This window comes from Lepidochelys olivacea (assembly GCF_965140295.1).
Source record: "Lepidochelys olivacea isolate rLepOli2 genome assembly, chromosome: 1".
Lineage (NCBI taxonomy): Eukaryota > Metazoa > Chordata > Testudines > Cheloniidae > Lepidochelys > Lepidochelys olivacea.
In genome coordinates this window covers 128,214,146-128,241,884 of record NC_140411.1, presented here as the reverse complement: position 1 = coordinate 128,241,884, position 27,739 = coordinate 128,214,146, and the positions used below count along the sequence as shown (strand labels likewise).

At 41.2% G+C, this 27,739-nt stretch overlaps 1 protein-coding gene across 1 annotated transcript in view; it reads left to right on the top strand.

Annotated features, from left to right (window-relative positions):
• Positions 1-13,498, top strand: part of MXRA5 (matrix remodeling associated 5) — a 36,197-nt gene extending 22,699 nt beyond the window's left edge. The window contains exons 5-7 of the mRNA XM_084632354.1: positions 762-5,885; positions 6,761-7,661; positions 10,842-13,498. Of these exons, the coding sequence (XP_084488480.1) occupies positions 762-5,885; positions 6,761-7,661; positions 10,842-12,750 (7,934 nt within the window). The 3' untranslated portion in view covers positions 12,751-13,498. The remainder of the gene's footprint in view (positions 1-761; positions 5,886-6,760; positions 7,662-10,841) is intronic.
• Positions 13,499-27,739: the final 14,241 nt, after the last annotated feature.

Sequence of the window (27,739 nt, the reverse complement as noted above, 5' to 3'; positions counted from 1 at the left end):
AACACGTAATAACCAAGTAACCATTCAACTATGTTGGATATTTTCCACAATTTGGCCTTGACTGTTTGTAACAGTCACATAAATCACAATGATAATGTTGAAAGCTTTGTGTAAGCTTGCTACAGATGTTCACCATATCCATTTGTATGCTCCCATTTTTGTCATCAAGTTACAAGATAAAAGAATCTAATTTCATAGTTACCATGCTGTAATGAATGTTTACATAATACTGGAGACATGAAACTCCAAACTTTACAAAATCTTCTTTTTCGAATTGTTGTTCCATAGACTTAAGTAAATAAGTACTTAGGCACAGCTTATCTGCACTGCTTAAGCAAATGTCCATTTGCTTGTGTGAAAAGGTCTGCATGCTCATGTTGTGGGCACAGCACAAACACAGACATGAAAAATTGACTTGTACTATATAGGTAACATTTAAAAAAGTGGCCTTAGATTCCTCAATAACTGGGTGCCCAACTTGAGAGAGAGGGGTCTGATTTTTCAGAGGCTTGGAGCATTCAAACTTCCCATTAAAGTCAATGAGAGCCATGGTTGCACAGCAACTTTGAAAATCAGGCCCTTTATTGCATCAAGTCAAAAATCTAGAAACTGAGGCACCCAAAATCAGTGGCCACTTCTGAAAATTTGGCTGAAGATATGTGTGTTCTTACAACATTCATTTAGCTCTCTAAAAATGCTAGAATTCTATGTCAGAATTCTGTGTTGGTCTCTAGAATGTATCTTTTTTTTTTTCCTTCCAGGTATATTAAAGTGCAAGAAGGATAAAGCTTATGAAGGAGGTCAGCTCTGCCCTAAGTGCACCAGCCCCAAACAACTGCAGAAACAAGATATTCAAAATTTGAAAGATCTTTCCTGTAAGAAACCTATTATACAATCCCAACTGAAACAGAACAGCAGCATTGATGAGGTGGAAGATAGAGCCAGTTATGAACTTCCTGAAGAGGCATTTCATCTATCTCCATGGAACATTACTCTCAATATGACAGATGAGCATGGGAACGTAGTGAACCTAAACTGTGAAATCAAGATGCCAACAGACTCTGCCAAAATTCAGTGGAACCAAATCGATCCTCAGGAAATTGATATCAATGCTACAGTTTCACTTGATTTTGAATGTCCAATGAAACGAGAAAACTATGAAAAATTATGGAAACTTATAGCTTATTACAGTGAAGTGCCTGTTAAATTACAAAGGGAACTCATGCTCAGCAAAGAGTCTAAAATAAGTTATGAGTACCGGCAAGATTCAGATGATGATGCCCTTTATTACACGGGTGTGAAAGCTCAAATAATTGCAGAACCTGCCTGGGTTATGCAACCGCTGATAAACATCCAACTAAACAGACACCAGAGCACAGGGAAAAAAGTGGTGCTGTCTTTTTTTACCAAGTTTTCTCAAACAATTCAGATGAAAGACATAAGGCAGCACAGACGAAGCTGGGTGATGATAGAGCAACCTCAGAATTCAAAGACAGCCCAGAGTGTTGTTGAAGGCTCAGACTGTCAGCTGAGATGCAATGTGAGAGCATCAGAGAGTCCTGTCATCCAGTGGGTGTTGCCAGATGGGAGTAAGTTGACAGCTCCATTTAATCAGAAAGACAGTAGGTTTTCCATCCTCAGCAGTGGCCAGCTAATGATAAAAAAAGTGGATTACACGGATTCTGGTTTGTACCACTGTGTTGCCCAGGTGAGAGATGATGCAGACAGAATGACCTACAGAGTTTTAGTGCAGCCTCCAGTCATTCAGCCCACTGACTCTGATGTAATGAGGGTTGAAAAAAATGTAGGGGACCCAATAGTTTTGCCCTGCAGTGCAATGGCCATACCAGATGCACAGCTGAGTTGGATCCTTCCAAGCAGCCATGTGCTTAATGATTTGTCAAACTCATCCAAAGGGTACGTGTCACACAATGGCACGTTGTTAATTCCAAAGAGTCGTGTCAGTGACAGCGGGTATTACAGGTGTGTGGCTGTCAATCAGCAGGGATCAGACCAGTTTGCTGTTAGGATATCAGTAAATAAGATGGTATCTGACAGATCATCTAAAAGGATAAAAACGAGGAAGCGTCCAGGTTTGAAAACCTCTGGAAAAAGAAGAGGGGGGGTGATAGAAGATGAAGGGGGATCAGGAGTGGAAGTCACAGCTGAGTCCCAGCACAAAAAGAACCATCTGAAGGACCGTGAAGCATCCATTAAACAAAAAAATGACCTCATGCCTGAGGTTCAGGTTAAAAAAAACAAGAAAGGCAGGAGAAAAATGAAGTTATGGAAAGGTACAGATAGAACCCAAGACAGCAATGTTGCAGAAGGCCGTAGGGTATTTGAATCTCGAAGAAGAATAAATATGTCAAACAAACAGATTAATCCACAACACTGGGCTGACATTTTGGCAAAGGTCCGTGGGAAAAATATTCTTAAAACGACCGCAGCAGCCGGCCCTTCTTTAATGACTACATTGCCATCATTCGTTCAGAAAGCCAGTACAGCTCCTTCTCCTATGGCCAGTCCTCCCCAGAAGCCTTCTCTAGAGACTGCAGCCAATGGGGAAGAGTCTTCTTCAGATGTATCACACTTGGGTGAGGACAAGATCTTCTCAGTCACTATTTCCCCCACCATTCTAGCACAAGATTATAGCCCAGATCAAACAACTTCTGCTCAACCGACATTAATGAGCACAGAAACTAAGCCCTCCATAGAACTCCAGTCTTTAGGAACACCTGAAAGTATATACACTGTAGAACCATCTTTTGTGTGGTCTACATACTTTACTCCAATCTCTCCAACTATATACTCACATCACTCATATGATCAGCAGCATGTTGATGTAAAGACTGATTATTCACCAGTAGCAGAAGAAAGCATTAACGCTGTCACTGAAGAGCCTCTAGATGAACAAACAACTACCTTGCCCAATATTCAAAGCAGTTTGCACACAGTGGAAAATGCAGCTACAACAACGCTGTATATCACAGAGGAATCTTCCACTTCTGCTGAGCTACCAGTGGATGCCACTGTCCTTGCAGAACCTCAGACTGCTGTAAATCTCCCTACCACCTTGGAGACAGAGTCACAGCACAATGAAGTGGATGCAGGGTCCATAAATTCCACAGCTTCTCAGGGTGATAAGATCAGCTATTTAGATTTAATAGCCACTACTACTATTTCATCTTCTGCTTCTCCATTTAAGGAGTTTGTTACTAGAGAGAGTAATGTCATAAAGCATCAGCACAGGGAGGTACCTACAGATAAGACTAAAATTACGGACATTGACTTAAGCACAATTTTTCAAGTTTTCACATTAGTTAATGAGGAACCACAGACCAACAAGGATATAGAGACTCAGGTAAGAGTGTCTAGTAGCAGTTATGGGAGCTTTGAAGGAGCTGCACATGAAGACATGCCTGTTCCAAAATCAGACTCCACATTCACTCTGGCAAGTACCATTGCTCCTCTTAAAAAAACAGAGTCAGTAACAACTGCTGTTTTATTTGGCAACCTGACCACTATGGCCGAGATTACAACTCCCTCTAGAAAGACTACTATCTCTAACACACTGCTTACCCAGCATCCCAGAAGACGACCCTATGGGAGAAGGAGATTAAGACCAAACAGATTTCGACAAAGACCAAAACCTATTCCTCCTCCTGCTTTTACCACAGAGGAGATGCCTGTTACTCAAAAATCACCTAAAATAGAAGATGCTACTAGAAGTTCTCCTGGAACTGTTGTTAAGGGTGATCATAAAACTGATGCTAAAATACAAATTAAGAAACATAATAATTTAGAGATGATTGTTTCATTGATTACAGAGGCAAATGTGTTAGAGAGGTTGACCAAAGTCAGAGACACAGAGGGAGCTTTTTCACATGTGCCTACTGCTTCTCTACCTGAAACAAAACATTCAACACTTTCTAATGCTGGTGAAACCCAGGTACTTCCTGTGACTACAGCTATCACAACTGCATCGTCATATGGTGGACTTAACACAGCCTCTGTTACAGAGTTACATTTGTCCAAAGGACCAGATCAGAAGACAACCGCAACGTACCATACACTAGTTAATGTGTCTGAAGAAAATGTCATTAAAACAAGTTATGAAGTTACAGGTGGTAAGGCACAAAAAACAAGCGATTCAGTCTCCACTGAGTACATTAATAGCCTGCTTAGCCCTGGTTATTCAGTGACTCCGGAATTTCGAGAAGATTCCACTCCTCTTGGATCAAAAGTTGGAGAGAATGGAATCAGCCCAAGAGTATCTCAGCCAATACCTCCCACTGTGCTGCACTCGAGTGCTCCTGTTGGCACAGTGGAAAGTTTCAAGGACCTGTCAATTTCAGATGAACTTCAGAAGCCTTCAAAATCTTTAAAAACAACTACAGTAACCACACCACCTCAGCAAAGAGAAATTATGACTGTATCCTTTCCCTTCAGCACAACAAGATCTCAACCTTTCACACCTACAGAAAACAAGAAACCAATTATTGTTCCTGTACAAATTTGGACAAAAACAGTATCATCTTCCTGGGACAAGAAGGAAACCAAACCTCATGCATTTGATCATGATCAAATTGCTATATACACAACTGAAAACCCTGAATCTCCAGTTGCAACCGTTGACTTTGTTCCATTTACAAAACCTGGCACTCCTCCCCCATCAGTTTCAAGCACTTTACATTTGTCTATTCATTCTTCTACCAAGCAAAATACCACATTCAATCAAGTAAGATTTTCAGAGACCAAAGGATTTGAAATTGATGCTACAACAATCACATACAGCACAAGACAAAACAAAGATGTATTTTCCACATCTCATTCAAACCAAAACAGGATTAAAGCACAACACAAACAAGAGCAATTTAAAGAGACAGTTGGTCTCATTAGGTCTAACAGTAGTTTATTGTTAAATCCAAACTTTCCCCATCAGTCAGCGGGAATGGTACCAATCTTTAACCAGCAACCGGCTGTAGCACCTCCAAAGCATATTCCAGTGAGGGGGACAAAGAGGCCACCATATCTCATGATACAAGGCTCATTTCATCATTTTATAACTCACCAGCCCCTCCATTATACCAACAAACCAGAGATAACAGCATATGCCGCACACACAACACAGGACAGAAAAACCTATGCTCCTCAAACAGAGCCAACCACTACGACGACAGCCACTCCATTATACAGACCTATCCCACTTGCTCCAGGTAAATTTGGCAATCAGGGACAAAACAGATACAATGTTCACTCAAGAGTTTTTGGCAATAACTATATTCCTGATAACAGAGGCACAGCTGGGAGACTACCGAGTCAAGGAATCCCATATTACCCCAACCCTGGAATCTCCTTTGTCTTTAATAGAACCAGAACATTTTCACACTTAGGAGTGAATCCTAAACCAGTGGTGCCTAGTCCACTTGCCCCAGTAAATACAAATGAGAAGAAAGCCATCCAAGTCTCATCTGCTGGGATTACAATACGAGGCACTGTTCGAAAGGCCACAGCTGTTCCCGTAGCTCCATTGTTCCACACCTCAAGTACCACACCACCAGCCACAACTGCTTTGAAGAGCACTCTTCCATCATTCACCTCTCAAAGCATTAGACCTCAAATATCCTCTGACATTCAGTCCTTCAGAAGTGTCCTTTATAATAATCAAAAAGTCCCATCTGTGCCTAAACTGGGAGGAATTATGCCAAATAATTCTAGTGTTATTCAACCTTCAACTAACTTCAGGGCACATGGTGAAAGACCTAAAATTACCACAAAAGGTCCTCAGAGCTTATCCATCCTTGCTGAAACAGATGTTGTTATCCCATGTGATGCAGGAGGAGAACCCAAGCCCTTTGTTACTTGGACAAAAGTCTCTACAGGTAAGTTAGTTAAACATTCGATCTCCCATATAGCTGTAAAAGGGGACACATACAGTAACTTCCATATTTAAAAAAATACAATAGTACTGTACAGTAATGATTCAAAACACAATATAACACTTTTATCCATGTTAATAGTTTGGACCCCTATAATATTTTAGTCTTTTTTAAGGCTACCCATTTCTGCATGTGGATATGAGAAAAACCTCCACTGTCTGCTACTCTCAAATAAAAATGACCTTTAGGTCTTTTGCTAAAAGGTACTCTAAGGACCTGATCCAAAATCAGTGCTTCATTGCCCTTTGGATCAGGCTATCAATGCACTATATTTTTTACCATCCAAAGTTACCCCCACTAAAAAATGTAAAATGCAGGGGGAGGAGGGAAATGTCTTTAAGAGATCCTGGCATCCAAGTGTGCATGTTCTCCTAGGCTGGAATTTATGCTAGAGGAGCCTAGGGGCACTGATTAGTTAGGAGAGTGTTTCAGAGTTCTTTGTTATATGTCTAGGTATATCAGTAAAATGTTCCTGGAAATCATGTGAGAGGTTAATTGACACCCCAAAGCATTAAGAGTGTATTGTACTCTGAGAACATTTTCCCACTGTTTTTAAGTCTTGAACTTTTTGGATGATTAGTTTTGACAACAAAAACTCCAGCCACAGGAGTATATCAGAAGGCATATATCAGATCTTGCCCATGTAGATCATTCTTAACTGAGGAGTCTGTTCTCCCCATTCATCTTCACTCCTAGATTCTACTTCATTATTGTTAATATGCAATAAGTAGAGAAGTTTCCATAAATGTCTTTCAGTGCAATGTTGTCTGTCTTAAGAACAAACTCTCCAATTTTCTTTCTTTTGTCTATCCTCCCAGGATCTCTGATGACAGCAAACACAAGGATACAACGGTTTGAAGTCTTGAAAAATGGCACATTCATTATCCGAAATGTTCAACTCCAGGATCGTGGGCAGTACTTGTGCACTGCTCAGAACCTGTATGGTGTCGATAAAATGATTGTCCTGTTGACAGTGACAGCCCAGCAGCCCAAAATGTTAGTTTCCCGCTACCGAGATGCCACTGTTTATTTTGGAGACACGGTGGCAATGGAATGCCAGGCCAAAGGGATCCCAAGCCCACATATTTCATGGATTTTACCTGACAGGAAGATACTGCAGACAGTAACCAGCTCTGAGAGCAGGATAATGTTCCATGAAAATAGAACTTTGTCTATCAAGGAGGTGACGTTTTCAGACCGAGGAGTGTACAAGTGCATAGCTAGCAACACTGCAGGAGCGGACAGCATAGCCGTGAGGCTTCACATTGCGGCATTACCCCCAATCATCCAGCAGGAAAAACAGGAGAATATTTCCTTGTCCTTTGGTCACAACATTCACATTCACTGCACTGCCAAAGCAGCACCCCTCCCTAGCATCCGCTGGGTGCTCTTTGATGGCACCCAGATCCGACCCTCCCAGTTTGTCAATGGGAATTTATTTGTCTTCCCCAATGGAACCCTTTACATACGCAATGTCTCCCCCAAGGACGGTGGGAGCTATGAGTGCATCGCTGCTAACATGGTGGGGGCAGCCAGGAGAACGGTTCAGCTGTATGTGAAGAAGCAGTCATCAAATGCCAAGATCACTTGGAGCTCTCCGCAGAGAACAGATGTAACCTACGGCAGCACCCTGCATCTGGACTGCACTGCTTCTGGGGATCCCTGGCCCTGGATATTATGGAGGCTGCCTTCTAAAAGGATGATTGATTCTCTGCACAGGTAGATTGCTATTTGTTGTGGCCTGCATACATTATTTTTCTAATGAGGCTGATGCAAAGCCCACTGAAATAAAGAGAAGTGTTGTTATTGACTTGATTTGATAGAAGAGTCTAAAGCAAAAGCTATTTTAAAATAATGACACTAATAAAATGGGAAAAAATCCAATTTAAATCTATTACAGTCACACTGCCAGGGTAGTAAAGAGCCAGGCAGTAAAAGATTTATGATTTTAGGGCCCTATCAAATTCGTGGCCATGCAAAACACATCATGGACCATGAAATCTGGTCTCCCAGCTGTGAAATTTGGTCTTTTGTGTGCTTTTACCTTATACTACACATATTTCACTGGGAAGACCAGCATTCCTCAAAGTGGGGGTCCTGACCCAAAAGGGAGTTGCAGGGGGTCGCAAGGTTATTTCAGGGGAGTTACAGTATTGCCACCCTTACTTATGTCTTCAGAGCTGGGTGGCCGGAGAGCGATGGCTGCTGGCCAGGTGCCCAGCTCTGAAGGCAGCGCCCTGCCAGCAGCAGGGCAGAAGTAAGAGTGGCCATACCACACCATGCCACCCTTACTTCTGCGCTGCTGCCTTCAGAGCTGGGCAGCTGGAGAATGGTGGCTGCTATCCAAGGGCCCAACTATGAAGGCAGCAGCACTGAGGTAAGGGTGGCAACTCCTGGCAACGGCTCTGCCTTCAGAGCTGGGCTCCTCGCTCTCCGGCTACCCAGCTCTGACGACAGCGCCACTGCCAGCAGCAGCGCAGAAGTAAGGGTCATAGTACTGCAACCCCCCTACAATAACCTTGCAACCCCCACACAACTCCCATTTGGGTCAGGACCCCTACAATTACAACACCATGAAATTTCAGATTTAAATAGCTCATATCATGAAATTTACGATTTTTAAAATCCTTTGACTGTGAAATTGAGCAAAATGGACTGTGAATTTGTGATATAGCTTTCTTTGGGGTCATACAGCATTTCAGTGCCGTCTAATTGCATACCTGGAATTTGCCTAGTACTGAATAGACACCTGTCTGTCAAAGAAAAGTCCTTCCTCTTGGGAAATGAGAGACTGATTGTTTCGGGGGGGGACTGTTATGAAATGGTTCTTTGTGGGGGGATCCATTGTGTCACTGTTGTACAAGATTACGACAGACTAAATGGAGCATTGTTAACTCCCTTATGAAAAATATAGATCTTTCCCAAATATTATAATGTAATATTATTTAAAATATATTCCAGGTTCAGGAAAAAATAAATCGGAGGTTAAAACTAGGTACATCTTTACAAAACTAGTAATTTTTCCTGGTGTTGAAAATATATGGTGTAATGATAGGGTTAAAAATCACTGAAAATGTCTAGTTTGGTACACATGAAAATGTATGGGCTAGCTGAGCACCCATAACTTCGGTCAAGCTCTAAAGGAGCCGTGGATGCTCAGAACTTCTGTAAATCAGTTCATATATATCCATTACACTAATTCTTACGCTTGCACAAATACCTAGGTCTAGCTGGAAAACAAGTATGTCATTTAAAATTTTGGAGTTTTGGAAGTTATTTTCATTTTGCTATGGAACAAAAATGCGACCTTTTGAATTTTTTTGCAAAAAAAATAGGAGAGAAACCCACCCCAGGTTAGCCAGTACCCAGTGTTTGGAGCACTCACTGGGAGGGGGGAAGATTCCAGTTTGAGTCCCTTCTCCAAATCATGCAGTGCAGGAACATCTCAGGCAAGTGTCCTAACCACCAGCCAGTAAAGTCAGTCTCTTACTCGCCTTTCCACTTTGTATGAATAAATAACTATTCATTGAACCAGAGAGAGAGAGAATGGTTCTATGCAGGACACTCACATGGCAGACCCATCTTCAAGCCCCTGATGTGAATCAGGGAGAACAGAGATTTCATCCTGGGTCCTTTACATCCGAAATGAGTATCCCAACCAATTGGCTACTCTGGATCTCTGAACATTACATGGTGGGAGGTGTATACGCTGACTTCATTTACTTCATTTTCTGTTCTGCTCTGCTCCTTCCCCCTCCCCACCCCCAATCAGATGAGCCCCATTCTAGTGTGAGCCATTAAATTTTGTCTATTTGACCCATTGGCCAGAAATGACCTTAGCATAATTTCAGTGCTGAAGAAATGAAACCCCCTACAATTATTTATTTAAATAAGTACAGTCATTCCAGTATTAATAATGGCTTGTAAATAGATCTGTGCAAATACAACTCTACGTAGGTTCTTATGAGAGAAATGGATCTCTAATGCTCTTGAAATCAAATCACACTACCATTGTAATAATCAGTCTCACAATTTGCAATCAATACCACTGATATGTTTTCCCCAAAACATAAATTTTCCACACAGATATGTAAAATGCCACTCAATCATTCACTGAGGTCCATAGACAGAGTGACAAGAGATATTTTGCAATTAACAACATGCTTGCTGCCTGATAATGCCAGATTATTTGCCAACAGCATTCCTGATTAATGAACAAGTTCATCATGGTTTATTTCATGTTGACTTATTTAATATTTGGGCAGGCTGTGAGTATTATCCACAGTACATTTTTATACCTTTTAGCTATAGCAACAAAATGGCATTTTGTATAATTTGTGTAACAATAATTCCCTCCTCCCTTTAGCCATCATGAGATCCATTATAAGGTGATTTAATTTTGTGTACAAATATATAACTCTGTTAAAAATTTACTCAAAATTATTCTGAAAGTTTAAAAAGGTTGTATGGGAATCTGTAGGAAGTAACACATTTTGGTTCATAATTGACTTGAGTATAGCATTCCATTCTCCCCATAGTTATGGTATGTAGATGCATGTATATATAAATTAATGTTCAGTGTTACCATGTCTGAATATTACAGAGTATGGTAGATGCACTCCACATTAAAAGAGTAATAGAATGAATCAAAAATCCTTAACTCAGCAGATGGGTCAATTTAAGTTCAGAGAACAACTGTTTAGTTGCAACTGAACAGAATAATTTTTGTATTTTCTTTCTGGTGAAAAAAACTGTTAAAATTTCTAGTACATTCTAGTTACCTAGCTGTAGCAACACTGCTATTTTTAATGGGTTTTTCCATGAGTTACAGTAAATAATAAAATAATGAAAACTGATTTTGCAGCTCATATCGCATTCTCTTTTCTTTCCCCAAATTAGCTTGGAGACTAGAATCAAGGTGTTTGGCAACGGGACTTTGGTTGTCCATGCAGTCACAGATAAGGATGCAGGAGACTATCTGTGTATGGCCCGCAATAAGATCGGAGAGGACTATGTAGTTCTCAAAGTGAACGTGATGATGAGACCTGCCAAAATAGAACACAAGAATGAGAACAACCACAAGGTTATGTATGGCGGGGACTTGAAAGTTGACTGTGTAGCCACCGGTCTGCCAAACCCCGAGATCTCCTGGGGCCTCCCGGATGGCAGCATGATAAACACTTTCATGCAGTCAGACGACAGTGGAAACCGAGCAAAGAGATACGTGGTCTTTAACAATGGGACACTGTACTTCAATGATGTGGGGCTGAGAGAGGAAGGGGACTACACCTGTTATGCTGAGAACCAAATTGGGAAGGATGAGATGAGAATACGAGTCAAAGTGGTGGCTGAGCCTGCAACCATCAGAAACAAAACCTACTCTGTTATTAATGTACCCTATGGAGACGTGGTCACTGTGGCTTGCGAAGCCAAAGGCGAGCCCACCCCTAGGGTGATATGGCTCTCTCCAACCAACAGGCCCATTCCTCTCCTGTCTGACAAATATCAAGTGTATGGGGATGGCACCCTCCTCATCCAAAAGGCCCAGAGATCTGACAGCGGCAATTATACTTGTGTGGTGCGGAACAGTGCTGGGGAAGACAGGAAAATAGTCTGGATTCAAGTCAATGTTCAGTCTCCCAGAATCAATGGGCACCCCAACCCGATCACATCTGTGAGAGAAACAGCCATGAGGGAGAGCCGGAAACTTATTGACTGTAAAGCTGAAGGCATACCTACTCCGCGGATCCTATGGGCTTTCCCAGAAGGAGTGATCCTGCCTTCTCCCTACTATGGGAACAGAATTACTGTGCACCGCAATGGCACCCTGGACATCAGGGGGGTGAGGCAAACAGACTCAGTGCAGCTAGTGTGCATCGGGAGGAACGAAGGGGGAGAGGCTAGGCTGATTGTGCAGCTCCTGGTCACAGATCATTTGGAGAAACCCACCTTCAGGGACCCAGTCAGTGAAAGGATCACTGCCACAGCTGGTCACAGTATCAATCTGAACTGCTCAGTGCACGGGAACCCTGAACCCAGCACATCTTGGATCCTTCCCAATGGCACTGAGCTGCAGAGCGGCAGCCACTTGCAGAGATTCTACCACAAGAGGGATGGGAAATTGCACATCAGTGGCCTCTCCGCAGTGGATGCTGGGACTTATCGCTGCACGGCCAGGAACCCAGGTGGCTATGCAGAGAGGGTGATCTTCCTGAAGGTGGGTCTCAAGCCAGAAATCAGCAACCAGTACAAGAACTTGGTGAGCATTATCAATGGAGAGACTTTGCAGCTCCACTGCATCACCCAGCCGAACCCCCGGGCACACATTTCCTGGACACTGCCCAATGGGATGGTACTAGATGGCCCTCAAGCCATAGGTCGCTTCTCCCTCCTTGAGAACGGCTCGCTCACTGTGCGCGATGCCTCTGTATTTGACAGGGGCACCTACCTGTGCAAAGCAGTGACAGAGTATGGCACCTCTGTTATGAATGTCCCAGTCATAGTGATAGCCTATCCACCCCGGATCACCAGTGAGCCAGCACCAGTCATCTACACCAGGCCTGGCAATGCAGTTAAGCTGAACTGCATGGCCATTGGGATTCCTAAAGCAGAAATAACATGGGAGCTCCCAGACAAATCGCATCTGACAACAGGAGCCCAGTCCCGTCTGTATGGAAACAAATTCCTTCACCCTCAGGGGTCATTAATCATCCAGCAATCTACACAAAGGGATGCAGGCTTTTACAAATGCACTGCTAAAAATATACTGGGCAGTGATTCAAAAACAACTTATATTCACATATTCTAACATTCAAACAAACTCCTTTGACTAGACACAAATGCCCAGTCACTGCCAAGCAAGTGCAGAAGAAAAGTACTGTTTGTAAGCAAAGCCAGGGATACTGAGGGCACAAAAGTGGGATTTTAATTCTCGTTTTCATGAGCAGTACATCACTGCTTTCGTAATGACCATGATCCTGCAGCAGAAAGAGGCAACAAAAATACTTAAATGCGGGGGCTAACACAATTGTTTACATGATGTAACGTAATTTCTCATGGCATTCCACAGCACCTGAGACCTAATGTACTGTACACATACCTGTTGATATTCCAGAGCTATGCCTTGGCTTAACAAGCACTTTAAAAATACCAAAGAAGTATTAACTGTAATAAATGAGCTACAGTGAAAAAAGTGCTTTATTATTTTTTAAGACAGACATCCGTTTTTTTTATCCCCTGCAGTGCATTTCATAACCTAGCCTTATAGAATATGATTACTAACCTTTCTATTAATTCTTCTATTCGCTCTTCCAGATCAAAAATTAATTTAGCAAATAAGAGTGATCTATTTTTAATCAAGGACATTCAGACATTAGTTACTGTAATGAATGAACCTTTTCCAGCCAGTAAGGATGCTCCAGTTGAATTCAATCATTATATATTTTATATATATTTTTAAACCAGACTATGAGACTAGAAAGAACAACAATGATTTGTCTCATTTTATAAATTATTGGTCTTTACAAGACTCTGATACGTTACTGTATTTTATAATGTTAAGGTCAGTATACTGTACATTTTATAATAAAAAATATTTTCCAACCAACTTTTTTTCATGATTTTTCATGGTAATTCAGACAAATGCTAGCTGAAGACAACATAATTAAACTGAAGTAAAATGAGAAAATATAACAGATTGTTAGACATAATCTTCATCCTACTGAATATCATTTCTGAAACCTGCCGGCAGCCTCCCATACACACCATAAGCTATAGGCAGCCTGCCTCACTTTCCCTTCCTGGACTGTTCAAATAAAACTTCCCTTTAGGCTTTTTCTTGGTCAAAATTACCTCTTCCTGGGGACTAGGTTTATTAATGTAAAATAAAACTGCAGATAAAACTCAAAATATCTAAAGTCCATTTCTAAAACCACATAGCACAAGGTTTCTCTTCCTCCATCCAGGCCTTCCTGCCTGAGGCCTTTGCATTCTCTCCTCTGCTTGGACAGGATCTCTCTCAGGTCCCCCTGCCTTCGGCCACTCCCCTGGTCTTAGGGTCTTCCCTGCAGGAGCCTTTCATAGCTCTCTGCAGGCTCTGCCACAGCTTCCTGAGCCACCCCCTTCACTGCAGCCACCTGCTGCCCTTTATAGGGAATTAACTGATTTAACCCAGGTGTCCTTCATTCTGTAATCAGGACTGGGTAGCATCAGACCTACACCCATTAAGGGGCAAGCCGTCCTGCTACAGTTTCCTAACAGCTAACATGGAATCCGTGCTCCATATCTTTTAGATATGTTTTCATGTTCATAGTCTTTTGCTCAGAATCAAATATGGGATTATTTAATAGTGTGATGTCCCCATTTGATTTGCCCAGATTTTGAATACCACAACCACGATTAGAGCAGCAAGTAAAAAGTTGACTCTGAGTTAGGAATGGAAGGATAACCCATACCAGGTTATCAGCTACGATTTTTGATTTCCTAAGGGCAGATTTTGTGAAATTCAGTGAATTTAGTTACTGAAGTCAACTGAATTGAAGAGCTCAAGAGCTTAAATATGGAGGAGGCTTGGAATTTCTTCAAATCAACTATACAAAAACAATCTGAAATTTGCATCCCAAGCAAGGAAATAAAATAAATAAGGAAAGGTCCCAGACCCAACTGGATGAATAACTACCTCCAAAAGGTTATTAGGAGTTAACAGAGACCCTTTAGGGAATGGAAAAAGGGATTGATTAACAAAGAAAGTAACATCGTGGAAGTTAGACAACATAGGAATAAAGTGAGAATTGCTAAAAGTCAAGATGAATTAGATCTTGCCAAGCAAATTAAATAAATAGTGATGGGTTTTAGTTAAATAAATAAAAAAAGACAGAGGGAGGATGAAGTTGGGTCACTATGCAGTGAGGAGCAGAAGGAGATTAAAGATAAGATAGGTATGGACCAGAAACAGAATGAATCCTTTTAATCAGTTTTCAGTAAGGATGATAATATGGAATGCGGGCATGAAGGCAGTATGGTTGTTTGTTAGAAATGAGTATTGGATATGGACATTGCCACATTTGAGGTGGAAGACAAATGTAAAGAGCTAAATGTACCCAAATTGGGGAAGTGAAGGGAGATTTCCATCCCAGATTACTGAAAGAACTGGCAGATAAAATTGCTAGTCCAGTAGCAAGGAATTCTAATAACTCTGTCTGTTCAAGAGTAATTACATATGACTGGAGAATAGTTAACGTTGTACCTATCTTTAAGAAAGTGTGTGGGGTGGGAGGGAAGTGATCAGAGTAATTATAGACCTGTTAGTCTCACTTCAGTGGTATTAGAACAAATTGTGAAGAAAAGAATAATTAATTTCATGAGGTAACTGGTAAAGGGAGTGTAATGCAATAGGGTTTACCAAAGGTTAGACTGTGCCAAAGTAACCTGATTTTTTTTCTTTGAGAAAATAACTGATATTTTTAGATAAGGGAAGTGCAGTTATTTAATCTACTTGGACTTCAGCAAAGCATTTGACACAGTACTGCATGGAAACTTATTAGTTAAATTAGAATCATAGAATATCAGGGTTGGAAGGGACCTCAGGAAGTCATCTAGTCCAACCCCCTGCTCAAAGCAGGACAAGTCCCCAGCTAAATCATCCCAGCCAGGGCTTTGTCAAGCCTGACCTTAAAAACCTCAAAGGAAGGAGATTCCACCACCTCCCTAGGTAACCCATTCCAGTGCTTCACCACCCTCCTAGTGAAAAAGTTTTTCCTAATGTCCAACCTAAACCTCCCCCACTGCAACTTGAGACCATTACTCCTTGTTCTGTCATCTGCTACCACTGAGAACAGTCTAGATCCATCTTCTTTGGAACCCCCTTTCAGGCAGTTGAAAGCAGATATCAATCCCCCTCATTCTTCTCTTCTGCAGACTAAGTAATCCTAGTTTCCTCAGCCTTTCCTCATAAGTCATGTGCTCCAGCCCCCTAATCATTTTTGTTGTCCTCCGCTGGACTCTTTCCAGTTTTTCCACATCCTTCTTGTAGTGTGGGGCCCAAAACTGGACACAGTACTCCAGATGAGGCCTCACCATGTCAAATAGAGGTGAATGATCACGTCGCTCAATCTGCTGGCAATGCTCCTACTAATACAGCCCAAAATACCGTTAGCCTTCTTGGCAACAAGGGCACACTGTTGACTCATATCCAGCCTCTCGTCCCCTGTAAACCCTACATCCTTTTCTGCAGAACTTCTGCCTAGCCATTCGGTCCCTAGCCTGTAGCAGTGCATGGGATTCTTAGGGAAGATGGGGATCAGTACAAGAAATGTAAGGCTGATAAAGAACTGACTAAAAGGGAGAAGGCAACAGGTTCTGCTGAAAGATGAATTATTGGACTGGAGGAAGGTTATTAGTGGATCAGTCTTGGGAACAGTCTTAGTAATATTTTTATTAATGACCTTGGCACAAAAAGTAGGAGTGTGCCAATGACATTTGCTAATGATACAAAGTTGAAATGCATCATCCACATGGAGGGGGATTGGAATATTATGCAGGAAGATCTGGATGAACTTGAAGTCTGGAGGAATAGAAATGGGATGAAATTGAATAGTACAAAGTGCAAGGTCATGCATTTAGGGTCTAATAATAACAATTTCTCCAACAAGCTGGGAGCTTATCAGTTGGAAGCAACAGAAGAGAGGAGAGACCTGGGTGTGTGGACTGTTCACATGATGACTAGGAGCCACCAATATTATGCAGTTGTGAAAAAGACAAATATGATCCTAGAATGTATCAGGTAAGGCATTTCCAGTAGAGGTGGTGAAGTATGAATGCCATTGTACTAGGCATTGGTAAGATTCCATGTTGAAGAAAGATGAATTAAAACTGGAAAAGGTGCAGAGAAGCACTACTATGATGATCAGGGAATGGAGGTCCTATTTTATGAAAGGAGATTGGAAGAGATTGGCTTGTTTAATTTAGCAAAAAGATGGCTGAGAGGGGATATACATAAATACATTAGGGGGGTAAATACCAGGGATGGTGAAGAGCTATTTAAGCTAAAGGACAGAGTTCACACAAGAACAAATGGATAAAAACTGGCTCTGAACAAATTCAGTCTGGAAATTAGAAGGTTTCAAGCCATCAGAGGAGTGAGGTTCTGGCACAGCCTCCAAATAGTTGGTGTGGGAGAAAATAAATTAACTTTGAGAGAGATGGACATTTTTATGAGTGTGAATGTATGATGGGGGTGTTTGTGATGGTGGGGGGGCAAGGGTCAACAACCCTAGAGCTCACTTCCGATTTATGTCTTATGTTCTTAAAGGTCACAGTTTCAGCCGGCCATCAGGGATTTCCTTCCTCACAACCCAAATGAACTCTGGGTTTGGTTTGGTCTCTGTTATCTCCTTACACTGAATTATCAGGAATAGCCACAGCTGGAGATAGGACATTGGGTGGGATGGGCCAGAACTCTGATGTAGCACTAAGCATTCTCTCTCTTTTAGGTGCTTGGCTGGCAGGTTCTTGCTCACATGCTCAGGATCTAACTGATTGCCATATATGGGGTTGGGAAGGAATTTTTCCCCATGTCCAATTGACAGTGACCTTGGGGGTTGGGGTTCCTTCCTATGCAGCATGTGGGTGTAGGTCACTTTCCAGAATTAGCTGGGTTTATCTCACTTAATCATTTCCCTCTCATTGTGAGGGCCTCAGGGATTGCTGCACCTCAGTCCCTCCTATTCTCTTCCTGCGGCACATAATAGTCTAGTCTCTTGTAGGCTGTAATGCTTTGGTGTAATTTTGGTTGTTGGGTGCATTGTGTGGGTGCTGGATGGAGTTGGTGGCCAGTGATATATAGGAGTTTAGATTAGATGATCTGATGGTCCCTTCTGGCCTAAAACTCTTTGATTCGAATATATGTGATTATATTTCTAAATCAATACCATTTCATGAGTTGGTGAATGCTTCCAAATTTCACACACACAACCTGTGGCTCATGATTTAAATGTTTAGGAGAATTTTATAGTTTTGATCTTTTAAAGTTAATGGTCAAAACTTTGCAGGGGGGGATAATGCAAATATTTAAATATCCCTTTTTTGTCAAATTTTTAAATGTAGATTAAAAAAAGTAACAAAATAAAAATTTGGAAAATTTTGACCAGCTCCAATATATGCATGTGTCTTGGTAGTTTCAGCTGGTCTTATGTTATTTGGTGAATGAGATTTAAGGTTCTCAAATTAGTCAAACCTCTTGAGTTTTCTGAAGGAAATCCTTTGGGAATGAGCTTTCTGCTGAAATTGTTCATATGGCCTGCTGCTGTTTGACCCTGCATGACTGTAACAATACAATCATAGACTCATAGGCCTGGAAGGGACCTAGAGAAGTTATCTAGTCCAGTGCCCTGCATTCATGGCAGGACTGAGTATTATCTAGACCAGGGGTTGGCAACCTTCAGCTAGCGGCCCATCAGGGTAATCCACTGGCGGGCTGCAAGACATTTTGTTTACATTGACCATCTACAGGCATTTTCCGCGCCTCCCCTCTCCCCCCCCCCGCCGCCTCCCCCCGCAGCTCCCAGTGGCCGCGGTTTACCGTTCCCGGCCAATGGGAGCTGCAGGAAGCAGGGATGTGCTGGCCGCCACTTCCTGTAGCTCACGTTGGCCGGGAACGGTGAACCATGGCCACGGGAAGCTGCGGGGGGGGCGTGCCTGTGGACAATCAATGTAAACAAAATGTCTCACAGCCTGCCAGCGGATTACCCTGGTGGGCCACATGCCAAAGGTTGCTGACCCCTGATCTAGACCATCCCTGACTGGTATTTGTCTAACATGCTCTTTAACATCTCCAATAATGGAGTTTCCACAGGCCTCCCTAGGCAATTTATTCCAGTGCTTAACTGCCATGACAGAAAGTTTTTCCCAATGTCCAACATAAACCACCCTTTCTGTAATTTAAGCCCCTTGCTCCTCGTCCTATCCACAGAGATTAAGGAGAACAATTTTTTTCCCTCCTCCTTGTAACGATCTTTTATGTACTTGAAAATTGTTACCATGTCCCCTCTCAGTCTTCTTTTCTCCAGACTAAACAAACCCAATGTTTTCAGTCTTCCCACATAGATCATGTTTTCTAGACCTTTAATCATTTTTGTTGCTCTTCTCTGGACTTTTTCCAATTTGTCCACATCTGAAATGTGGCACCCAGAAGTGGACACAATACTCTAGCTGAGGCCTAATCAGTGCAGAGTAGAGTGGAAGAATTACTCCTCATGTCTTGCTTATAGCACTCCTGCTAATACATCCCAGAATTATGTTTGCTTTTTTTGCAACAGTGTTACACTGTTGACTCATATTTAGCTGCGATCTGCTATGTCCCCCAGATCCCTTTCTGCAGTACTCCTTCGGAGGCAGTCATTTCCCATTGTGTATGTGTGCAACTTATGTTCCTTCTTAAGTGGAGTACTTTGCATTTGTCCTTAATGAATTTCATCCTATTTTTACTTCAGACCATTTCTCCAGTTTGTCCAGATCACTGAATTTTAATCCTATCCTCCAAAGCACTTGCAACCCCTTGCAGCTTGGTATCATCCACAGACTTTATTAGTGTACTCTCTGTGCCATTGTCTAAATCAGGGGTCTCAAACACGGGTTATTTCCTGCAGCCTGCCAAGCTCCCCTGCCCCCCTTTCCCTCCTGGAGTTATTTCCTGTGACTCCCTGCTGGGGAAATGGCCATATAAATTTTAATAAAAATACAACTTTAAAAAGGATTAGAAGTTAATATTCTAGCTTTGAAATATGAATTTGGCACTTTTATCCACTTGTCTGTCCAGTCTTCACTTACCATTTATAGAAATGTACAGATATTATTTCTGGACACTAAATAATTGCTGTATTTTTTCATTAGGCAGTAAAAATATATGTAGAATAAAGAAAAAATACACAATCAAATATGTAAGGTGTAAGGATCAAACCACTCATCTGATTATATATTACTTGCCCGCCCACCCAAAATTTCCAATGACACCAGTGGAAGTTTTGGTTGGATGAGGAATGGAAGATTGCACTTCAACCATTTTCATAGCTGATAGCAAGATCTGCATGCTTGCAGAATTCCCTGAAAAGCAAACTTAAGTGAATTTCTACTATGATTCCCCAATCCTCCTCCTTTACCTCGAAAGGTATAGAAAATATAGTTTTTTTCTGAAAGAAAAAATACAGATGAAAATAAACTCTGGATAAAATCACGTAATTAATAAGATGCATACTGATTTCTCTGTTCAACACTACTTGCTGTTGCATCTTATCCTTCCCTACCTTCATCTGTTTTCTGCTGAGGCCCCAAATAGTCAGTGGTATTCACTGCATCGCCCTTTTGTCCCTCTTGGAGTCCTACTAAGTTCAATGGAACCTTTTGCAAGTACCAGGAACCACGAGGGACACATGAACTGCCAGTTGGGAGAGGCTAGCCCCTGGCCCCACCCCTTGTGCCCAAGGCCCCTCCCTACCCCCCTGGAGCCCAGAGTACTCGCACCATGACTGCTGGCCCTCCAGCCCCAGGCTGCCCAAGTGCCCTCAGCCCCAGAATACCAGGCAGGTGGCATGGCCCCAATGCCTCTGGCCCCAGCACCCCCAGCCCCAGAGTGCTGGGCAGGTGGCATGGCCCCAGTGCCCCCAGCCCTGGAGCACCAGGCAGTATGAACACCAGCCCTGGACACCCCAAGTCCCAGCCGCAGGCCACCCTAGACCCAAGCATGGGAAAGAACATGAAGATGGAAGAGGTCTGGGGGTGGAGCGTGGGTGCGACCACACTGGGCTGTTTGGGTGGTCTTAGCCTCCCCCAGCCGGTGATATCTGCCACTCATGCCAGGGACCTGTGTCTTTTCCAGGGTTAAGGTCTTAGCCCCTAGTCCTACATGTGCTGAACCCCTCCACACCACTGGCAGTTACAGGACTGGGGCCTTAGATCTCTATTTATTTTCATAATTTTCTGCAGGTTGTCCAGTGAATTTTGGATACAGGATACACAATATATAATAATAATGTGTCTTCAAGAAAAATGTGTGATGAAAACAATGAAAAAGAACTCAATGACCCCTACTTTTTGACTATTAACTTCTCCATGAATAAAACACCTTCTGAAGGTCCATATCTGCAGTCCTCGTTCAGTGCCAAATAGTGACTGACCCTTACACAGATATGTAGTGGGGTGGAACAAAGACCCTACCCTCTGCAGGCTTGTCCCAAGGGCCTATCTTACCCTTTCCACACTGGCCTAAAGTGCAGTCTGAGCAGAGTATATTGCATCATCTTGTACAGTCACCCTTTTCATTGCAGTGCGCGTGGAGGGATTGTACCTCACTGAGGCAAAATTTATCCCCAAGTTTCCCATGTGATGGTGTAGCTCTGCGGTACCCCCTACTTGGAGCAGTGCCATAGGTTGTTTCTCACAGGCCTTTTGCTTCAGTACTGCAAAGCCGTGGGGGGCGGGGGTGTAGTACTATCATTAAACTGATTAGGTCTATGCAAAACAATAACAGTAGAGAAATATGACCTCTGAAACAGTGTGACAGATTCAGTGGTGATGCCTACTATAGAAATCCATATGTAATTTAAATAACTTAATTTAAATACCCCTTGGCTTCATCTGTTCATTTAAAGAAAATGGAGCAGTTTTTTTATTATTGTTCTTAATTTGGGATGTTTTTAAGATTTACAATTAAAGAATAAAATCAGGCCCTAAGTTGTTTCCAAAGAAGATATAACTTGTCATTACTAGCTGACCTGAAAACAGAAAAACAGACTTGTCTGACATAGTTCATACAAAAAGAAAATCCCTCTCAGCTCAGCTGTACAGATCACAAGGTGCCAGGGTTTCACATTTCAATGTAAAATGTTACCTTGTCAAAAATGAGCGCCAGTATTTTCAGGAGACACTATTTCCTTACACTGGTAGAAGAAACACTAGCTTGCTAATTTTTTAACATATGCTATGTTTTGTGTCAATTATAGCAATGAAGGCTTTATGATGAGCTATGAGAACGATTCCTAGACGTTTATTGCATCATGGATATCAGTGCACAGAAGTCACAACTTTATAGAAGCAATACGGTTTAAAAAAAAAGTAAATGCAAATAGAGTGGGATTTTCAGAAGCACCTAAGTGGCTTTGAGACAGAAGAGCCATTGGTTTGCAAAGGTCCATGCTTGCCTGAGTGTCCTCAGCATTGATCAGGATTGTACAGAATGGAAATAAGAGGTTTGGGGTATATTTTACCTGCCCTTGTCTCTATCTCTGTACATGAATCACATTTTTAAATAGGCTTGCACAGAAGTGTGATTCACATTTGGGTGTAATGAGCTTATGTGTAGAAATCCCCTAATGTCCAGAGTTGTATGTGTGTGTTTATGAGCTGTGTGATCATGACCCCAACGTATTTGCAAACATGCACTAATGTGAAAAAGTGTTGAATAACCAAACCTGGTGTTAGTCTTCAGAGAATAATACAGACCCTTAAAAAAAAAAGTCAACACTCCCCAAACAGGATACACAATCAGCAACAAGGAAATCATCACACTGAAAGACAAATCACATAGAAATAGGCAATATAAGATTTAAAAGAAAGTACTAAATAGATGCTGTCATACTATCAAGCTCAAAGGAATTAGTGAGCAAACACAACACGAGGACATTATACAATTGATTGTATATGGCTCAAAAATCATATAAACTCTCTTGATGGTACAGGTAATCATCGGTTAGGATATTGACCATTTCTTAATCTTTTAACCATCAGCCAGTGTACATATTAGCAAAGGCTTCCAAATTAACTTCCCTAATCATTTAAGCCAGAACCTCAGCTGATGTAAATAGATATAATCAATATACCTATGCCAACCAACACTCGCTGAGGAGTTGGCCCAAGTGTTTAGTTATTGTGTAGTCATCACTATTTATTTCTTTGCATTTGTGAGCTTGAGTTTTCTAAATGATGTGATAGGTAAATACATTGTTACCACTTATCAATATTAGCTTTTTTTTAACAGAGTGTTTCGGTTTGGAAATTACCTCATATATATATTTTTTTCACTTTCTTTTTTGTGTAGGCAAATTTTAAATGGATGAGATGCTCTGGATAATCAGATCGATTAAGTGCAAATGGTGCTAGCAAAAGTAGTAAGCTCCTGTGGAGCTCTGCATCATTCAATGCACACTTGACATCATGTTCACATTCCATAGACAGTTAAATTTAGCCAGGCATGCATGGGCCTTACAGCCTGCTCTCACTCCAAAGGTTGGTCAAAGTGTACAAAAGTAGCAAACCCAAGGCTAGTATACATATTCTTGTTCTACAGTGCAAATAAGTATCAGACCCAAGACTCAAATACATCTTCTTGGTTCTGCAGTCCCTTCCTAATGCAGTAGGCCACTATGCTTTCCTGCCAAGTCATAGCACTTTGCTGTGCTTTGATTAGCCTATCTGAAAAAGAAATGATCAAAATTTTCAAGTATGGATGCCTAAAGTTAGACTCATAAATCCTTATTTAATCACCTTCATAACAGGGCCCTGATTTTTCAGCCATCATGAGCACACACAACAGCTACTGAAGTCAATGGCTAAAAAAGCTCCCACTGAAATCAATGGGAGACAGGTTGGACCCAAAACTATCTACAACAAAAAATTTAATAACTGCTTAATTGCAACATAATTTCTTCAAATATAGCTGACCCACACATTTTCAAGAAAATTTGACCCTATGAACATTTTGAATGCCTGGTAACAAGCTATTTATTACAAGTGGAACACATTTTAAGGTGTGTTATTTTTTTCAGATGGGGTAATTTTAAAATTTGTATAATTCAAGAACAGTTTGAATTTTCTTCACACTCTTCTTTAGACTGTACTAGTTATGTACTAAGAGACAGATCCTCAAAAGTAATGGGAGTTAGGTGCCTAATTACCTTTGAAGATCTGGGTCTAATCTGTTTAGGTACTTTTTAAAATCCCATTAAGCAGCTATTTGCATCTTTAGGCACTTAAGTACCTTTGAAAATTTGGTCCTGATTGACTTGCCCCAGGTCATACAGGAAGTTTGTAGTAATGCCAGTGTCATAAATATAAAGGGGAGGATAAACCCCTTTAAAATCCCTCCTGGCCAGAGGAAAAATCCTCTCACCTGTAAAGGGTGAAGAAGCTAAAGGTAACCTCGCTGGCACCTGACCAAAATGACCAATGAGGAGACAAGAAACTTTCAAAAGCTGGGAGGAGGGAGAGAAATAAAGGGTCTGTGTCTGTCTATATGCTGCTTTTGCCGGGGATAGACCAGGAATGGAATCTTAGAACTTTTAGTAAGTAATCTAGCTAGGTATGTGTTAGATTATGATTTCTTTAAATGGCTGAGAAAAGAATTGTGCTGAATAAAATGACTATTTCTGTCTGTGTGTCTTTTCTGTAAATTCAGGTTTTGCCTAGAGGCATTCTCTATGTTTTGAATCTAATTACCCTGAAAGGTATCTACCATCCTGATTTTACAGAGGTGATTTCTTTACTTCTATTTACTTCTATTTCTATTAAAAGTCTTCTTGTAAGAAAACTGAATGCTTTTTCATTGTTCTCAGATCCAAGGGTTTGGGTCTGTGGTCACCTATGCAAATTGGTGAGGATTTTTACCAAACCTTTCCCAGGAAGTGGGGTGCAAGGGTTGGGAGGATTTTGGGGGGAAAGACGTGTCCAAACTACATTTCCCAGTAAACCCAGTTAGAGTTTGGTGGTGGCAGTGGATATTCCAAGGACAAAGTATAAAATTAATTTGTACCTTGGGGAAGTTTTAACCTAAGCTGGTAAAAGTAAGCTTAGGAGGTTTTCATGCAGGTCCCCACATCTGTACCCTAGAGTTCAGAGTGGGGGAGGAACCTTGACAGCCAGGAACTGTTCGTGAATGGGACTACAAGACCATCATCTTATCTCCATAGTAGAATTGTGGTGGCAACATTTATAAACATAATGGCATTTTGCCCCATCCTGCTTAACTTCAACAGGAATCTCATGTGCAGGATGAGGCCCTAGATACCTCCATGGAAATCAAAGTAAAAGTTCCTCGGGCCAGTCATAGTGAGAGAATTAAATAAGATTAACACACGTTATATATCCACCAGGCAGGGGACTGTATGTAATTATTAAAGTATGTCTGTAGTCTGTATGATTTGCTCATATAATTCTCATTAGTGTATAGTTGAGGAGTTATCCCCCATAACTGAGATATTTTGTGCTATTTAATTGATAGCTACAATTATGAAAAATTGGTATATATTTAGATCTCACTTCTGACATGAAATATTTTATTTGGGGATGCTATGTAAAGAAAAAATTGCCTTATGTCAAATGTATGTAATGTGTATGTTTTTGTGTGTACACTCACAGGACACTAAAAAGAATAAAAAAATACAAAATTTAAATGTAAAATAAGGGTATCTTGTAGCATACATGAATGATATTTATAACTGTACTGTTCTTCAGGATAAAGTGCAAGTTGTAGAATTTAATAAGAAATTTGGAAAGAAAGTTATTAAAGCCAAATATAAAAGAGATTCTTTAACACTTTAGTCTTCACATCTTTGGAGAAACAGAGGACTCAGGAAAATTACATTTATACAATAATTTTCATAATTTACACAAAATATAATTAACTATACATTCTACAGACTTTAATTAAGAAGTGCTTTGGAATTGAATTTGCAACAGGTTTGAAAGGAAGGAAGAAGTTATGCAGATTTTACCTCACATTCTGAAAGATTTGACCTCAAATAAACTGTATCCCAGACAATTCTCTTAAACTTCCAGGATAAAAGAAACATTAATCTACACCTCAGTCATCTCAATACACTGAACATGAAATTACATTAAATCATGTCCAAGGAGTAATGGGAAAAGCAAGTGTCTCAATAAAATCCCCCTTTCCCTCATTACTGAAGCTATTGAGTGTCCTTGGAAGCACTGTAAAGCACGCACACACAAAACAAAGGATCACCTGGCCCTGGGAACTTACACTGTATGTCATGCTGTTACCTTAATCTAGTTTTTTGCCTCATATGAAGTGACTCTTGCTGTGCCGATGTCATAGCCACAATAACAGGTTAAAAGGAGAGGTAGGGATGTGTACGTGTGCCTAGAAGCATCACCCATGGCATCGTAACAATGCACTGTAAAGACTTAGGGGTTTTTTTTAATGTCTTTCAGGGTTTCAGTACTCACGTGGTTTTCAAAGTGAGTCAGGCTGTAGTTTTAAAACAAAATCAAAGTTTAAGACAACTACACAGCATATCCAGCTAAACTTTTCTGAAGCAATTATTAGTAGAATGGAAATATCCATGGTGATTCATCCAGTATGTCAGTGAAGCTGAAGGAGATGCCCAGCCACTAATAAATAAGAAACAGACTTTATATAATCAGACCCAGCAAAGGGTGAAAAACAAGCATTTTGTTGGTTGGAGTGGAGCAGAAAATCTTTCCTCTTGTTTGTCTGTTATTGTCTGTCCCCTTTTTGATCACCTTAATTAAAATAATATAAAGCAACTTAATCAAGATTCATGTACACATCAGTAGGCAGCAGACCTGTTTGATTCACTCCAGTAAAACAATTTCTGCCTGTTGTCCAAAGTCTAGTCTCCGTTACAGCCACTGCAGAAGACTGAAGACAAATGTGTTTGAAGTTACATGGGTCTCAATGAATTGTGAAAGGCTGAAGTTGTATGAAATTGAGGGATGCAGGGATGAAATTGTGAACAGAATTTAATCCACAGTATTTCCTCAAAATGGATTAAATTCCAGGTTTTGCCACATTTACTCTCATTGAGTACTGTTACTTTGTAAATAATCCCAATAAATAATAAATAATAAGTCAAGTCAATGAGGCCACTCACAGAATAACTCAATATGAGTAAAAGTGGGAGAATCTGGTGCTTAGTAAGGTCTGTATGAATAAAGGGTGTCAAAATCTACCCCCTAATCAATGAGGGCCAGATTCCACTATCTTATCGCATACTATTACTCCGTGAAGTCATTGAACCTACTGAAATGGAGGATACCAGAATCTGATCCAGATGCAATCCTTCAGATTCTGATACCCTTACTCACATTGACTAGCAGTTTACTCCAAGAGTGACCCTACTTCCTGAGAAAGGTGCTATTCAGCATGACTAAGTATCTCTGAATCTGCCTCTCAGTCTTTATGTAGGCCAAATTTCTACATAGAAGCTCCAGGATTTGGTCTATTGTATGGAGTTAATTAAAAATTAAGGGCAAAATTCTACTCTAATCCTCTGATATTCTGCTTTTGTGCATGTGCAGGACTACAGATCTCAAGATTACTCAATATAATATTCTGCATCTGGTTCTGTGTAGGTAGAGAGAGCTGGATATCAGAGCCAAGATATGGCATGTGGCCCTCAGAGCAGGCACTGCCCTAACTGACTTGACTTGATGAAGAGCAAAATCCAGGATCCATTTTCCTACATTACAAAATGCTAAACCTTGCAAAGGTCATTCAGAAGGAACTCTCAGGAGGAACAGCTAATGCCCCACCACTCCTTAACACCACGCTTTCTTCAAGCTAGTACCTGGGCCATCTTTGGTGGATTCTTCAGTATGTCTTGATTACAAGGTGCATTGATAATTCATATTCAGGGCTTGACCCCTAGCATTACTGATAAGGAGAGACCCCTCCCAGCACATATTGCTGCCCTGGCCCTGCTCCTTTAACTGTCCAGCATGCCTACTAATGGGGGTTCATTGGCCTGGTAGTTGGATCCGCCAGTGGA